The sequence below is a fragment of the Camelus ferus genome, chromosome 4 (assembly GCF_009834535.1).
Source record: "Camelus ferus isolate YT-003-E chromosome 4, BCGSAC_Cfer_1.0, whole genome shotgun sequence".
In the NCBI taxonomy this organism is placed as follows: Eukaryota; Metazoa; Chordata; class Mammalia; order Artiodactyla; family Camelidae; genus Camelus; species Camelus ferus.
The window spans coordinates 8,798,478-8,815,566 of record NC_045699.1 but is presented as its reverse complement, the minus strand read 5'-3'; the positions used below and the strand labels follow the sequence as shown (position 1 = coordinate 8,815,566).

Sequence of the window (17,089 nt, the reverse complement as noted above, 5' to 3'; positions counted from 1 at the left end):
CCAGCCTCTCTTGTTGTCAATTTTCATCTCTTCCTTTTCTCTGGATCCCTTCCCATTCTTTGAGTTTGGAAAAATCTTTCAGTTGCTCTATTCTTAAAAAAAAAAACCAAAAAAAAAAAAAAAAAAACAAAAAACTTACCCCAAATACAGACAATTGACAAATGTATTTGTCAAGTAAAGATTTTTTTTTCTTAAATTGATGATGAAATAATTGAGTGTCCATTTAGAAAATCAGAAAACTTGACTCTCACCTTACAGTATTCATAAAAATCAATTTCAGAGTAGAAAGCGAGAACAAACTTTTAGAAAATATGGGAGGGCATTTTCATGATCTTGCCGGGTAGGAAGAGATTTCTTAAACAGGGTATATAAACCAGAAACACCTGATAAATGGGACCTCAATGCAATTAACTTGTTCACCAAAATGTTAAAGACTGAAAGATTCAGAGTGGTACAAGACATCTGTGAACCATAGAACTGATAAAGGGCTTGTATTGGAACCTTTAAAGAACTCTTTCAAATCAATAGGAAAAAGACAAAAATCCAGGAGAGAAAATGGACAAGCGACTTGAACAAGTATTTCATAAGTAGACATCTAATGGCCGATTACATAGGAAAATTAAAATCAAACCTCAGTCATACTCTACTGTACATCTATCAGAATCACTGAAATGAACAAGCCAGGTAAATGTCGGTGAGGCTAAGGACTAACAGGAACTCACACTCTGTGGATGCAAATGTAAGTTGGTAAAACCACTTAGGAAGCCAGTTTGGCATTATTATTAAAGTTGGAAGTGTATATGCATTTCTAATGACCTAGCATTCCACTCCTAAGAATAATCCCAGAATAAATGTGTTACCTATTCACCAGGAGACATGTGCAAGAGAATTCATAGCTCCCCAAAGCTCCAAACTTAACACCAAGTCCACTGACCGTAAAACATAAACTGTGCAACGTTGATGGAGAATACTGTGTATCAGTAAAATTGGATGAACTCCAGTTGCTCCCAGTACTATGGCTGAATCTTAGAAACAGAAAGCTGAGCAGAAGAAGTCAGATACAAAATGACTCATCTTACTTAATTCCATGTAAATGTTTTGAAATAAGCAAATCATTTTTCTTATGATTTTCTGTTTATATAAAATTCAAAAACAGGCAAAGGAAGTGCTTGAGGATTCATCATCAGAAGTGAAGGTATATAGCACAGCAGGGAAGTACTTACTACAAAGTTGGGAACTGTGTTACCCCCGGGGGAGGGAGGCAGTTGTACCCGAGGTGCAAGGTGCAGGTGTCCCAGCTGAGGGATAGAAATGTCTTATTTGTTGACCTGGGTGGCACGTTATTGTAGGATGTCTATTTGGTTTCACATGTTTTTCTGTGTGTTATATTTCACAATTATAAGAAAAACCCTGCCGACAACCCTGATCTTGTCTCTCAGAAGCCTGTCTCTCTTCCCCCTCTCCTCTCTGCCAGAGGAACGTCCTTTCTGTCCTCATTTTCTCTAGTCTCTTAACTCCCACTCATAATACAAACTGTCCCCTGTGCCCACCCTGGTCACCAATAACTGCTAGTTAGCAAATCAAATGAACTTGTCTCCTTCGTTCCACGGAGGAGTCTTTGATGTTGAACTTGTGGTTCTCTTTCCGCTGGCTCCCCCAGGCCCTCCCTCTCCTGGTTCTGTCGTCTCTTTCCCTGTGGCCTCTCTGCTTCATCCTCTGACTTTAACTTTCCCGCTCCTGAAACACAGGTTCTTCCCAGCTTCCCCTCCACGTGGTCCCACCCACGCCCTTGGCCACCTCTGTGCGAACAGCCCCCAAAGGTATGGTGCCCCCTTCCAGGCTCTGGGTGCAGATGTGCCCAAAGCTTCCTGGTCCATCACCATCTTTATCCAGATGTTTGGTATCATCTTAATTTCAACCAGGAGGCCTCAGAATGAAGTCATTCTCTTCCTCGCTCTGACCCTCTTCCTGTCCATGTAAAGGGAATCACTTCCAAGTTGGCGTTTCTAATGTGGACTCGTCGCTCTCTTTAACCTGCCCCAGCACCAAGAGCGGCCGTTCATCATTTTGTATCTGCAGCCCACGTTTGGGCCCTCGGGCCCGGGCACGGACAGTTCTCTTAGTTTGCAGTGCTTAGCTGATGCCCCTTCCTTTTCAACTGGGAAATCCCTGCCCGCCTTTAAGCCCTCACTGGTATTCTCTTTCCTTCCTTGTTGCACGAATAGCATATTGTTCCTTCCTGAATTGTTCTGGCAGTGGCCACAGCTAGGGGGCAGGTAACAATTTTGCTGAGTAAATACATGTCTCTGGAGACTCCTGGTGAAGAGCAAGCCCTGGACAAATAACCTGGTCAGTGCTTGTCGGTGCTGGTGTGCGGTGCTCTGCTGGGCCTGAGGTGCCCTGCTCTGTGCCCCAAGGCCTGGAGATGCTCTGCTGGGGCCGAAGAGCGTGAGGGATGGAACGCAGGGCCGCGGTTGGTGGCTGTGTCTCCTCCCCACTGCCCCTGGGCCACCAGCTGCCGGTGACATGACCTTTCTCCACTACAGTTACCTTTCTCCTGCTGCCATGTTCACTTTAACTCTTTATTGCATTCCATCCCCCCCATTCTTTTGACTCATAAAAGTCTCCCTGCTGTGGGCTTTTCTTCTTATTGAACCCTTAGGATGGGGATCAGGATATGTCACCCAAAGTATGCCACTTTGGCGTAAGAATTATTTTGAGCTGAAGGCAAATGAGAAAAAGTAGGCCCAGAAAGAGCTCTCTGCCCTTCCTTCATCTGCCTAAAAGCAGGGCATAATTTTCCCTTAAGCAAGTGTTCCACCCTCCCCCATAAAAGAAAGAAAACATCCCTTATCACTGGAGACTGAGATGGCAGGAGATACCTGATTAGCAAACCTTATCTTCCAGTAGTTACCTCCACATATTTCCTAGTCACTGTCCCACAATTTATTGGCCCTGAAAGCACAACCTCACTTTCCCCCTTTGTGTAATCAGTTCTCCACAATTTATCTTCCTTTTTAAAATGGTATATAAGCCTCTAAGTCTTACTGCTTCTTTGGGTTTTTCATTTCTTTTCTGTGAAGCTGTCTTTTTCTGTGAATTTTATGTGTACAAAAAATTATAAAATTGTGTATGCCTTTGCTTGTTGAGCTGCCATTTGTCAGTTTAATTTATAGACCTCAGGAGCTGAATCTAAGAGGGTAGAGGGAAAGATTTTTCCTCCCCTACACTTATAACCTATGAAATGAGCATGACTGTGACCACTATACAGACAACTAAACTGAGGATCAGGGAAGTTACAATAACTTGTGGGTGGAAGACTCAAGGCTCAAATCAAAGCCCTTTTACCTTCCTTGTTCCTTTCTTTGCTCGTGCCTAAACACTTATTTTGCCTGTTTATTGATGCTCAAGCCTAAGAGATTGCTGACACCTGCTCACGTGGCCTCCTCGAGTTGGGTGTCAGCTCAAGGAGAGGATGCATTCCGGGCACAGCCCTGCAAAATCCCCATCCCAGACCTAGTCGGAAAGCCGGTGTTTTCCGGTGACAAGACTCATTCTGCGGCACCTAGCCCTGGGCCAAGCAGCATTAATCACTCAGTGAGTTTTGGTTGATGACGTGAGATGGTTTGCATAACCCGGCTGCTTGGGATGGGTACCCAGGCCACCATCTAACAGGGGCTCTGAGACCCGGTTAAAGAGAAAGGGACCCTGAGGTGCTGACTACATCCAGGATCTGGCTTCTTCCCCACTCTTCCTTTCTCACCAACCCTTTGGGAAAATGTCTACAGGTAAATGTTTATATTCCTGCCACGCGAGCCTAAAGGCAAAAAAAGCAGGAGAGGACAGTCCTGTTTTTAAGTGACAGGGCAAGTCAGGGATCAAAACAGGTTCGATTCAAAGAGACTTCACAGGTTTCTCAAGCCAAGAAGAAACAAAAAAGGAAAAATAATAGGCTTAACGTGTGACATTAAAAATCTTACTGTGTTCCAATAACCCCACTGCTTTAGTTAAGAAACATGCCGAAAAGGTAGGGAAAGAGCAGTATTTCCTTGGTCTTGAACATAAGATAAAATATCTGCTCACCTGGAAACCGGTGTTGCTGTGGCCCTGGGTTCTGAGGGCTGTCATCCTCTGCAGCTCCACAGAGTTTTTGCGGCTCATGGAATTGGCTGGGCTCCGAATTCTTTCCAGATGTCTGGGCTGGAGGTCCCCTGTACCTGTGCAGAAGAACACAGCCTCTGCTGATGTCAAAAGGCCACCTTGCTGTTGTAGGAACCTGTGCACTGCTTCAGTTTGGAAACTTTGATTAAAATCTCCCAATTGGGGTGGGGCAGGAGTGGCGGGAGGCGGGGTGGACGCTTCCAGGTGAGATCCACCTACCTCATTAATCCTTTTCTTTACGTTTGTTCCTGCCTGCCCATTTTTACTCCAGGAAGAAAACTCTGGTTCTGCTCAGAACAGAAAAGGACATTTTCTCTGTAGTCTGGAGTGAAATAACATATTTCCTGCGGTGGTGGTGGTCACTGGGAGTGGTGGGGTGGCAGGGGATGCCAGGGCTGGCTGCTACCAAGTGACCATGACCCTGTGCTGCGTCTGTGCTCAGGACATTATATATGGTGGTGTTGGTTGATCATTAGAACAAGGGAAAACTGAGGTGTCCCCTAACAACACCTCACTTAACACCTTAGATAAATTAACAAGAGGTATTGGTTTGCTCAGGGCCATTTGGCTGATGAGGGAACAATGAGATGTCAAATACCGGTCTGGTGGACTCTAAGGCCTTTCTCCTACATCCCTGTCTGCAGACAAGATCGTGTTTAAAAATTCAACTCCTAGGAATGCAAACATGTGGCAGATAAATGAAAAGTGACCAATTTAATCAAAAGAGTGTGCTTTATGAAATTATTAGCTGTAGGATTTTTTTCAAAATAGCAATATCCCCTAGAACATTTAAAATGAACTATCGTATCACTTATATGTGGAATCTAAAAAAAAAAAAAAGCCAAATGAACTTATTTTCAAAACAGAAATAGACTCACATAGTAAAGAAACTTATGGTTACCAGAGCAGGGATGGGGTGGGAAGGGATAAATTGGGAGTTTGAGATTTGCGGATACTAACTACTATAGATAGACTAGATAAACAGCAAGTTCATACTGTAGAGCACAGCGAACTATATTCAGTATCTTATAGTAACTTGTGGTGAAAAAGAATATGAAAATAAATATATATATATGTTCATATATGACTGAAGCATTATGCTGTACACCAGAAATTGACAGAATATAGACTGATTATACTGCAATAAAAATATATACATATCCGAAATTAAATAAATAAATAAATAAATGGAATGAACGATCATGAGTGGGGAGGGTAGAGCTCAGTGGTAGAGAGCATGCCTACCAGGCATGAGGTCCTGGGTTCAATCCCCCATAGGTCCAGTAAAAAATAAATAAATAAGTAAACCTAATTACCACCCCCCCAAAAAATCCCCAAAACAAACAAAAAGAAAAACCTAAAAAAGTAAAATAAAATGAACTATCACGTATCTATTAATTATTATAATTGTGTGTCCTGGGTGGAAACATGAAAACTTTTATGATAAGTGAAAAACTGAAATTAATAAATTGAATGCTGCAAAAGAATGGAAGAAAGTATCAAATATTTACTAGTGGTTATTTCTGGGTTGTGGTTTTATGGGTAGTTGCTATTTTGTCTTTCATCCTTCATTTTCTGTAAAGAATGTAATTTACTACTATTATTATCATATTGAATATATATACATATAATTCATATACATACATACATATATATATACATGTTAGGAGCTCACTGGACCCATCCTGCCTGGTTTCAAATCTGGTCTAATACTTACTGCAGCAAACTACAACTTAGCTCAACCCAGCCTGCTACCTGTTTTTATACAGCCCAAGAGCTAGGAGTGGTTTTTAAATAGTTGGGCAAAAAATAATCAAAAGCATGAATATTTCATGACATAGGCAAACTATATGAAATTCAAATTTCAGTGTCCATAAATAAGATTTCATTGGAACACAAATATACTCATTCATTTATGCTCAGGACAACTGAGTTCAAGGTTATGGAAAATCCTAACCCTCCAGACGGAAGGAAGAAACTTCATTTTGCTACTTATGGTTGTCATTGCAGGAACATGACTCAAATGCCTGACATTTTTGCAGGTATCATTACGTGGACCTTTTAAAATGCAACAATCCAATTTTTTTTTCTCCTACCTCTAGGCTGTAGATGGGACTTTTGAAAAGGGTTTAAACAATATGTTTGAAAAGAATGCAAGCATATTTGAGAATGGGTCCCCAGTGCAGGCAAAAACACACAACGACCTGTCTGTTTCATTCTCCAACTATGCCGGCTAAAAGGAAAAATTGGGACCTAATGCCAGCACATTGCACATACAACCATGATGCTGAAATGCAAAAGAGATGGTCATTTACAAGACGTTTTAACTTAAAACGCTATCTATCTGAAACTTACGGTTAAGAGCTTTTAAGACTAATGAAAAATTCCGACTTTCTTGGCAGCACAAGAATTAACTTGATTCATGGGACTATCACTTTAAACAATGGTTCCTTGGTAGAAGCCATGGCTTATCTTGCTCAATTAGGAAATATACGTTGTGATCAGAAAATAGGGTGAAAAACCCTTTCAACTTTCCAAGACTGCATGTTAAATCATTCCCCAGTCATGCAGAATCATTATTTGGAAGGACTAGTTTGTGACAAGACCTGAGGAACTGTCTCTTAACTCCTCTGAGTCTGAGCTGTTGTCATTGCAGGGTCCCTCACACTCAGTTTTAAACTTTGAAACCATTGTGTAGCAACCAAATCACTAGATCTTCTAATCAAATGATTTCTATGTTCTATTCCATTCCCTAAGAGTTGGCTTATAGACTGAAAAACTGTGGGCTGTATTTGCACAAGCTTATTAAAGAATAACAAAAAAGCCTCCCAACCCCTTTCCAATTTATTAAAAATGTGAATGTAAAAAATTTGTAAATACATGACAGTAGTACTTGCCTTCTGCATGCAGTTCTGTAGTTCTGTTCCTTTTGGTGACAGTGTTTCCAAAAAGAGTGAAATGAATTTAAAAACATTATGTGTAACACTTGTCCCATATTGGAAACAATGTATTACCTGTTACAGCATGATTTTTATCTGCTCCCTGTTGTCCTCACCAAAAGAATATTTCATATACTAGAGATTGCTATTTGGATGTACATCTTAACGTAGTTTGATAAACTGAAAATCTAATCCTGGGATGACTGCAAAACTTAATCTCAATAAACAACTCGAATTACTCTGGTCATCCAAGAGAGGAAAAAAAAGCAATAATGTATATTTGAAGTAGAAAATACTTTGGGATGTTTCACCAACCAAATCACCTTTGTAGTTAGATTTTGCTTTTCAACCCTCCCACTGTACAAGCAAGTACTAGGTAAGGCCAGGCATAGAATCTGCTGCCACCTGGGTGACACCCACCTGTGACTTAAGATTACTTGGCTGTCTGTATCACCTTAGTTAGAATCCTGGGAAAGATGAATTTGGCACAAGGGTGGACTAGTAAAAGAAAAGGGAAGAGAGCCAGCGTCTGCTGAACACTGCTATGTGCCTTTTAGGTACTTAGAGTATTTCCACTTCATCTTTGTAACAACTCTGTAAATGAGGTTTCAGTAGCCCCATTTCTTGGATGAAACACCTGAGACGCAGGGAGACAAAGTGACTTTTCCAAGAGCATAACTAATAAGTGGCAAAGTCATAATTTGAGCCCACATCTCTGAAATCTAGTCATGTCAAGAGCTAAGTTCTGGAAAGAAATAAAGCCCAAGGGAAGCACCACTGAGCTAATACCCTAAAGAGTTCATTTTATTAGTGGGGAAAGCAAACCATAACCAAGGTAAATGCAAAAAGGTTAATAAAATGGGAAAACAAGAAGGTTGTCAGAACCCAGAGTTTAATCTATCTCTGTACTTTGAGATCCTTAAAAAATGTGCCAATGCTTAACTGAGGTGTTTTGAAGGCCGGTCCATGCTGTTCAGCCCCCGGCAAGAACTGGGGCTGGGAGGAAGCAAAGAGCCTGGGGTGCACATTTTGAGAGGACACTCACTCTCAGTGTCATGCAAGTACAAGGTTATCACCTGAGACTGAGGCTTCCTTAAATTTTGCACCTTAGGCACCTTGCCTGGCTCGCCCTGCTCCTGGCCCTGCCAAGAACAACCCATGAGTCTGTTTTGGATGAGTGTAAGCTGGTAGTAGTTGAGCATGTTGGCTCTGAGCTCTATACAGCTCTCAACCTAGGGTTTGCCTCTTACTAGCACTAACTAGCTGGAACCTCAGGCGTGTTACTTGTGAGTAACCTCTCAAAGCATCTGTTGTTACTTGAAAAGTGAGGTTCATAGTTGCGCCTGTCTTTTAATGGGCTCACTGTGGGGGTTTGATGGGGGACTGGCACTGTGTAGGGAGAACACATACACTCACGATTCCAGGGCAAACGTGCCAGTAGCTGCCTCAAAAGGCAGCCCAGGGGAAACATGCTCTGTCCCTTTTCATGGATGAGAAAACAAGACATGGGAATGGTGGGTGGTTTTGCATGGTGAGCTAAATAAGGCTGCTACTGGAAAAAGACTGTTGTGATCCTTGGAAAAGAGAATACTCAAATATGCTTTCTTCACCATTTCACAACCATCATGGCAAGAATCATGAATGGAGGCTAAAACTGGTGGCTGGCAGAATTTGATGAGAAAGATTTACGTAGCCAATCGGTATCTCCCAATATTAATCAAAGAAAAAGGATAATAGAAACTTTGCAATGGGGAAACCTGGAAGACACCACCTTACCCAAACTGTCACCAGGAACGGGGAAAAGTGACATTCAGTGCTTCCTGATAAAATGCACTGAGGAGGACACAACACCACTTTGGTGGTGTTCCTGCTCCAAGTGCACAAACACATGGCCTGGCCACTTACCACCCCAGAAGCTCTAACTTATATTTTTTAAGTCTCTGAAGCTATATATTATCCCATGTATTTCCCCCCCATGTGGTAAAACACAGATTCCATACAAATTGTATTATTTATATTCATGGTTGGGATGGATTTATTAACAACAACAACAACAACAACAACAACAACAACAATTCTGCTATCAAAAAGGGTTAAGAATTTTGGCATGGGGTTTCTTCTTGTTCTTACATAACATATCCCTAAGGTGGTAAGATTTGTCATTATTAGGTCAAGCTATATGGCTCAGAATTACAGATGCCAAGTAACTATCAGTGACATTGAATTTTAAGAACTTAAAAGGTGTACCCCAAATGTAGTTGTTGTCCTCAAAAATTGCTCTAAGTCTAAAAGTAAATGTCTAAACATCTTGAGCTCACTTACATTTTCAGCCTCATCCACTACTACCCAGTTATTTCACACATTGGTGGAAGCTTGAGGTAGTATCTCTGCTCTTAAGCAAGTTGACAGAACATCTGGAAGTTGTAGAATTATTTGGGAAAGATGGGTAACACTGATATTTAATTCTATTCAATCCGCTGCGCTGGAAACAACCCGAGCAGGAAAGGACTACGTCCTACACACGCAATGTAGGAATCACATTCACAAACACACAAGGCAGGGAGCTGTTGCAAACCACCCAGTCCTCTTGCCAGCCCACCTCTAGGTGAAGACACTGACTGTCTTGTGCACCACAGAATCCCCTGGAGGCAGCAGGGGGTAGCTAATCTTGGAGCTCTGAAGACCTGGGTCTCAGCTTCTAAATACTGTTTCCTTAAAAGGAACCAGACAGGTGCACCTATGACTTCCTCTGCTGAAAACAAGGAAGTTCTTAAACCTGAGGTTGTATTTAAAAGAGTGATCTGGCTTCAAAAGTCGTCAAAGTCAGGACGATTTTAACATCAAAAAGAACAATGTTTATAGTGGAAACACATCAAATCTATGAAAATTCATGAGTTCCTAACCATTCTTTAAAAAAGAAAACTCTAGAAAAATCCTCTGTATTTATCACCACTTAAGCAGGTTTAATTCTTTACTGTGAAAGTTAAGGAGCAAAGTAAGCATTTATATTAGCCGGTAGGAATTGCATTTCAAGGTAACCAAATAGCCCCAAGTGATGAGAAACTACGCTTTATATAATGCCAGAAGCAAATATAAAAGGAATGACAGGATTTGAAGCATAATTTGGAGACCTCTTGAGCAAAGATGATCTGTTTGTATGAAATAACTGAGTGGACAGTTGGCGAGGTGCTGGACATCGTATGGAGCCAAGGTCACGGCACACAGGTGACATACCGGCATGGAGGATCATGAAACAGCAGAATAGAGAGATCAGGTCAATTCCAGTCTAGATGAGCAATGTGCTTTAAGCAGGTCCACCGGCTATTACAAGCTCCTGACATGGGACAATACGAAGTACACATTACTTCTGTTTTTGCACAGGGATGTCTTAGTGTCTTTTTTTCTCGAGACCTCTGAAGTTAGACTGCCTGGTTCTCACACGTATTTCCCCTCGTCAGCGTTGGGCCCTTGAGCAGGGTATGCGATGTCTCAGAGCCTCAGTCTTCTAGACTGCTTAGGGTTTTGTGAGACCTAATAAGAATATTTGTGAAATTGTTGGACCAGAGCCTGGCAATTTCAACACTCAATATATTAGCTGTTGTTGTTGTAAATGCTACAACTGTTAATAGCTCTGTATGTCTATACATAATTTCCCCTTTCCTTGCCCTCATCCCAGTCTAGCCCTCGAGATTCTAGATTTACAGCCAGGTAAGTTTGAGAACCCATCAAGGTGTTAGGATCCAGTTTCCAGCCCTTCCCATCGTTAACCCACCTGCAGGACCTGAACGAGTCACTCCAAGGCTCTGACCCTCAGTTTCCCCACCATGAGCCTGGCAGAGAGTGGGCAGGGTGAAGGGGACCTCAAATGTGTGGGTGTTAAGCTATCATTTAGCATGAGCGTGTTCTAAAACCTAGGACACAATCACATAAGATAAAATGTGATGTTTCTCCCACTCAATGGGCAGGTCACTGGCTTTATTTTTCTTACACCTTCCGAAGTAACGCTGAAGGCTGCCCTTCTTCGAGGGTCTAGTGAACAATATTTGTTTGCTAAATCCTTTAAATTAAAAAATTTTTTATCTTTTTATTTATTTTTTGTTGTTGGGGGGGGTAATTATTTATTTAAATGGAGGTACTGGGGATGGAACCCAGGACCTCGTGCATGCTAGGCATGCGATCCACCACTGAGCTATAACCGCCCACATTTGTTTATAATCATAATTCTTATTCCATAGTAAAAGTTCCATAGCACTGTCCCCTTATAAAACAATATAACGTGCTTGTTTGTACAATTGACTACGCAGGTTGCCTGCTTCCCTGTTAGACTATAAGCTCCATGAAGTCAGAGATCTTTGTTTTGTTCATTGACACACCCCCCAGCACATACAACAGTGCCTGACACACAGTAAATGTTTGGCACATATTGGTTTAATTATTCAAAGGACTTCCTAAGTTATCAGCTTGGATATTGATTTTTTTTTTTTTTTTTTTTTTTTTTTTTAGAATATAGGGCTTAGGTCCTGTAAAATGGCTATATTCACTTGTCTCCATCTAAGACCATCTTGAGTCAGGGAAGTGTCAGAGCTGTGTAAGAACTTTGTAAGTACATACAATGCGTGTCATTCTACATGGCAGGCTGGGTTTTCCCCATGACTCTCACTGTGCTGTGTAGTCACAGGAAGTGAGGATTCCCAGCCCTGTCTCTCCTTGTTCTCTCTAAATGGGGGCAGCTAATCACAAAGGAGCCTATCAGTGCTGAGGTCTTGGTACTCCGGCGGAGGGTAGGGAAGAGACCAGGGAGTGCAGACTACACTTAGCACAGCCTTGGCAGATGGCACAGACAGGGCAGGGCTTGCCCCAGGCAGAGCTGCCTGGTAAAAAGGGGTGTCACCCCACTGTGAACCCCAGTGGAGCACCTGCCCTGTCCAGGCCCTTAAAAGCTCAAGACGCTCGGAAGTTAAACACCGGGTCCTGGGTCACACAGCTAGAACCCCTGGAGCCAGACAACTCAGTCTAGGCTGTCTGCCTTGAAGTCTTGGGTTGTTCCCACTCTTCTCCAGCTTTTGGCATCTCCAGCTCCTAAACAAATAATTACTAAGAACCTGTCATGAACCAGGCACTATTCTAGACACTTGGAATTCATCAGCGAACAAAACAAAGATCCATGTATTGATCTATGGGACTTGGAATGCAAGATGAGGAGCCGGAGACAATGCCAAGAATTTGCCTTGAGCTCTTGCCTTGGGGACTGAGACAGAAGTCCCACTCATTCAGCTTCTGCAGAGGCACCTTCTGCTTCTCCCCCGTCTCACCTGAATATTCTGAACACAAGCCGGCCTTAATACGAAAACCTGTTCTCCAGATGGAGCCTTATCCATCCTTGCAGCTCTGTGGAGGCTTAATCTCAGTCCCTGGTTCAAGAATGGTTATTTCAAGCATAGTAAACAAGTGCAGGATATTTTGGTGGGGAGAGTTTGCAGTAGAGTTCCTTAAACAGGAGACAGGAAGCAATCAGGTGATAATAAGGGGGGCTGGTTTACCTGGAAGTGTCCATGGCATCGCTACAGATCAGATTGGAAGGATAGGAGTTAAATTTGTGACGGTGATTGCCTCTTCAGAGAAAGAGACCGAAGGCTGGCTCAGTGGCCAAAGGGATCTTTGATGGCAGAGTTGTTAGTCTGTGTGCGCTATTTTGATTCTTTAACAAAAAAATGTTGTAAAGCAATTTGGATTGAAAGCTAGTGGTCAGTTCTGACTGGTGGGAGCATGGCTGTTTATTATTCTGCTCTTGCATTTTCTGTGCAGCGAGTGTATGGATTCAGATGAGGTGGCAGTGGTTAAAAACAGGTTACCTGGGCTCATTTCCAGCCCTGTCACTTATTAGCAGTGTAATCCTGGGCAACAACTCAGCCAACCTCTCTTTGTTCGTATGTTATAAAGGTTGAGTGAGTTGATAGGGAAAGTATTTCGACTAATGGTTGGCACGTAGTCAGAAGTATCGAAGCGTGAACGGTTGCTGTTCTTTATTTTGGGGAGAGGGTAATTAGGTTTATTTATGTATGTATGTATGTATGTATGTATGTATGTATGTATGTATGAATGTATGTTTTTAACGGAGGTACGGGGGATTGAACCCAGGACCTCGTGCATGCTAAGTACACACTACCGCTGAGCTATACCCTCTCCTCTGTTACCGTTCTTATAACTGAGAATTATAAATACTTATAAATTAATCAACAAGAAAAAAGATGCATAGGACTTTCTAACTGCATAGAAATCTTGCAATCTTGATCCAAGAAGTTCTGCGAAGGCCCCAGGACTTCCTCGATGTGGGCCTGGTGTGGGGAGCGCAGCAGGAGACCCAGATCTGAGCAGGAAGTGGAAGGAAGCCCAGAAGCGTGGACGCCCAGGGCACCTGCTTGAGTCCGCTCAGTGACATCCAGAAAAAAAGGACGCTTCCTTGTGGTTCCAAGAGGAATTAGTAACTTGTGTACAGGAAGCATTAATTCTAAGAAGCAAGGCACAAGGAAGGCTGTTTTGATACCTTTTTCTTAAAAAAAAAAAAGTTTCCTTGATGCTCTTTTCATCCATTTTCCAGTTATAACCTACATGTGCAGTGGATTAGCTTCACTGCAGATGTGGATTATTCCAACGCATGCATATTTTTAAAGTTGAGTAATAGTTTTTTTTTCCTCCTTTAATTCATTTATAAACCAAACACATTTCTGCTATCTTTGCTGAGAGGAAATTATACCTTGTTTGTATACTGCCTCTAAGGGAAATAAGTTTTCCCAACAAGTTTATTAACTTCTGATTTTGCATGTAAAATAGAAAAACAGCTCAAATTTTAATGTTTAAAGGAAAAAAATGTATGAAGCCATGTCTGGCTGTTAGCATAACTGACACCATCTTGGGCCCTTACAGTTCCTCCTGTCCTTCCGTGGACCCTACACAGAACTGCACTGGGCAGAGAAGTGTAAATTGCTTCTCTGTGTCAAGGGCTTTGCAGATAAAAGATCATCAGGTCCAGGTGGCCTGTATGCACTATTAGTCTCCGAACAATAGTGAAGACCGTGGCTGATGTATTCCCGGCGCCCATAAGACTAGTTACCCATTCAGTCATCCATCAGACTCAGGAATGCATGTCCTGTTTCCAAGCACCTACCCACATGCCCTAGGTTAACTACGGAATTGTCCCAGTGGTCCCTCAGCAGTGCAGAGAGCACCTGTGAATGCTTCCGGATCGCTGTCTGCCTGATCCTGACCTGGAAGTAAGTTACTCCGTAATAAATTGATCCATTGATTATACGGAGCTGCCTGCCTTGTTTTTTGGTCTCAAGATGCCTTCCCAGTTTGGTGGGCACTTTTCATTCCCTCTCTCCTCCACCGATCCACAGAGACCAAGCCATAATTCTCTTTGTAACTCACGTCTGTCTCCCTTTTATTTTTCCTCTCCAGTCACTGCCCTCTCAGATCTCCTCTCTCTTTCTTCATAGTGTTCCATTCTCAAACATGACTTTCATTTCTCAGGAGACTTGAGCTGTCTAAATAAATATTGGTTCCTGGTTATTTGTCTCTGTAGAAGTATTTCAGGTGTGCACAATACTCAGTGCCACTCTGTGGATAGTGACCTCAAATCTGATCAGACCTGTAACAAGAAGGGGCTGCTCTCACTAAGTCCACTTTATCTGGAGGTCACGTCTCTGCTCCTTGTGCCCGATCACCCTACAGAATCCTCATGCATTCAGGTCCTGGTGACTCCTTCTCATTGCAAACCCATAAACCCTGGTCAGTCCTCACTCTGATGCTGAATCTCGGTCCTTGTTGGTTGCAGTCACCCTGCCCTTCCGCCCCCTCGCCCGGGGCTCCTCCTCCCTTGGCTACGCCCTCAATTGCCTTTGTCACTCCCCTTCCTCCACCTTCCACTTGTAGGGTGTTTGTGTCCCTGGGGCTTCCTCCTACCCTACCACAGGTATGTGACTTTCAGAGCTTCCCAGATAAGGTCTATGAATGGACTCTCCAGAAATAACCCAAACGTTCTGCGTGCATGTCCTGATATTGTGATCTATGATAAGAAATACATGTTTGGTTTTCTTTCCCCTTTCCTGGCACAGAGCTCCTGATAACCTTGTAAATTCTTAGGCACTAGAAGCACCTTTTGTTCTATTGAGGCAACTCCGGGTGGGCTCTTGGATGGCTTCTGGATGGAGGCTGGTCACAGAAGCACCAAGCCATGGAGAATCTTGGAATTTTCAATTCCATCTCCCAGAGGGAGGAGTTAGTAACTGAGCATGAGGAAGCCTCCACAAAAATGCCAATAGTATGGTGTTCGGAGAGCTGGATCGCTGAATATATGGAGATGTGGGGAGAGTGGTTGGCCCAGGGAGGGCTTGGAAGGGGCTCTATGCCCCTTCCCACATACCTTGTTTTCCACATCTCTTCCTTTGTCATATCCTTTTATAACCAGCTGGTAAACATAAGTAAACTGTTTTCCTGAGTTCTGTGAGATGTTCTAGCAAATGAATTGAGCCTTGTGAAAGTGCTGTGGGAACCTGATTTATAGCTGGTCAGAAACACAGGTGACTTGCAATCAGCATCTGAAATGGAAGTGGGGAGGTCTGGCGGGACGGAGCCCTTACCCTGTGGGATTGGATGCTGTCTCCAGGTAGTGTCAGGACTGAGTTAGAGTGTAGGACACACAGACGGCACCTGACATCTGGTGTCAGAAGTGTTATGAGTGTGTACTAGTGTGAGAATAAAGGATAAACACAGGAGGATATTTCTTGTACACGTGTCCACATGTGCTTTTCTGGAGAAAGTGTCTTGAGCTTCCGTCATTATTCTTAAGGATCTATGACCCCATAAGAACCAGCGGAGAGAGGGTAGGAGGAAATAATTAAAGGATGTAAATAAAGTCCAAGTTCACAGAAGACAGACACTCCACACCCATATTTGGAAACATCTGCACCTGGCTGTCTCACAGCCTCCTCCAACTCAGCGTGACCAAAACTGAAATCCATCCCCCAGACAGGTTCCCAATCCTGTTTTCTTTCTTCTGTATGTGCTATTGCCATACACCCTGCTCCCTAAGTCAGAACCCTGGAGAGAGTTTAGCTTGTTAATTTACCCTCACATCGTGCACCCAAGCAATCACCAGTTTTTACCCCTCCATCCCTTCAGTACCTGCCCAGTTCAGACACACCTCCTCTCACCGAAACTATAGCCATCACTTACTTGCCAACTTCTTGCCTCTAGTTCTTACTCTAGTTTATCTTCACGTGACTTCTCGAGAAGTACTTCACACACGGACAATTTCATCATGTCACTCCTCTGCTCGATATTCTTCGATGGCTCTCCATTGCTCACAGGAAAAGCCACCTAACCCTGGAAGGTAAGGTCTAGGTCCTAGCCCACCAGATACCGTTGTATTTCATCCCCTACACAATGTGATCAGCAAAGCTGAACTGCTCGAGGCCTCTAGATCACACTGAACTTTCCCACGCTGCTCTGCACATGCAATTTCTCTGTACGGAACGTCACCCCCACAACCTCACCTCCCCCTTTATTGTCCACCTGCAATCCACCAGGCAGAGCTCATCCTCAAGCCTCTCTGCTCAGGACCTCCTCCTTTGTGATGCCTTCCTGGCTTCCCCAGGTGACACAGGCCAGGCTCCTGGGACCTGCCTACCTCTCAGGTACATACTTCCAAGGTTCACACTCCCCTCTCATTGCATTTTCGTTTCATACTGCATTGAGGTTCTGCATCCATAAATGATTTGCACAAGGTGCCATACTCACTTTCAGTATAGAGAACCAAAGCAAGATTAATGGAAGGAACAAAAATAAAGTCTAGACACAGGAGTCTGGGCAACCAAATCATTCTAAGCTAAAAGGGAGTGAAGGGGCCAAGTGCAGGATTGTAAAACTCACATGTAGACTTTACTCAACTTAATTTCATTTGTATCATGGATTCCTCTATTACAGGTTGA

General features: G+C 43.0%; 1 protein-coding gene across 1 annotated transcript in view; it reads right to left on the bottom strand.

The window, feature by feature from the left end:
- The window catches only part of SLC28A3 (solute carrier family 28 member 3), a 48,057-nt gene extending 43,760 nt beyond the window's left edge, over positions 1-4,297 (bottom strand). Inside the window, exon 1 of the mRNA XM_032477498.1 lies at positions 4,084-4,297. Within this exon, the coding sequence (XP_032333389.1) occupies positions 4,084-4,161 (78 nt within the window). The 5' untranslated portion in view covers positions 4,162-4,297. The remainder of the gene's footprint in view (positions 1-4,083) is intronic.
- Positions 4,298-17,089: the final 12,792 nt, after the last annotated feature.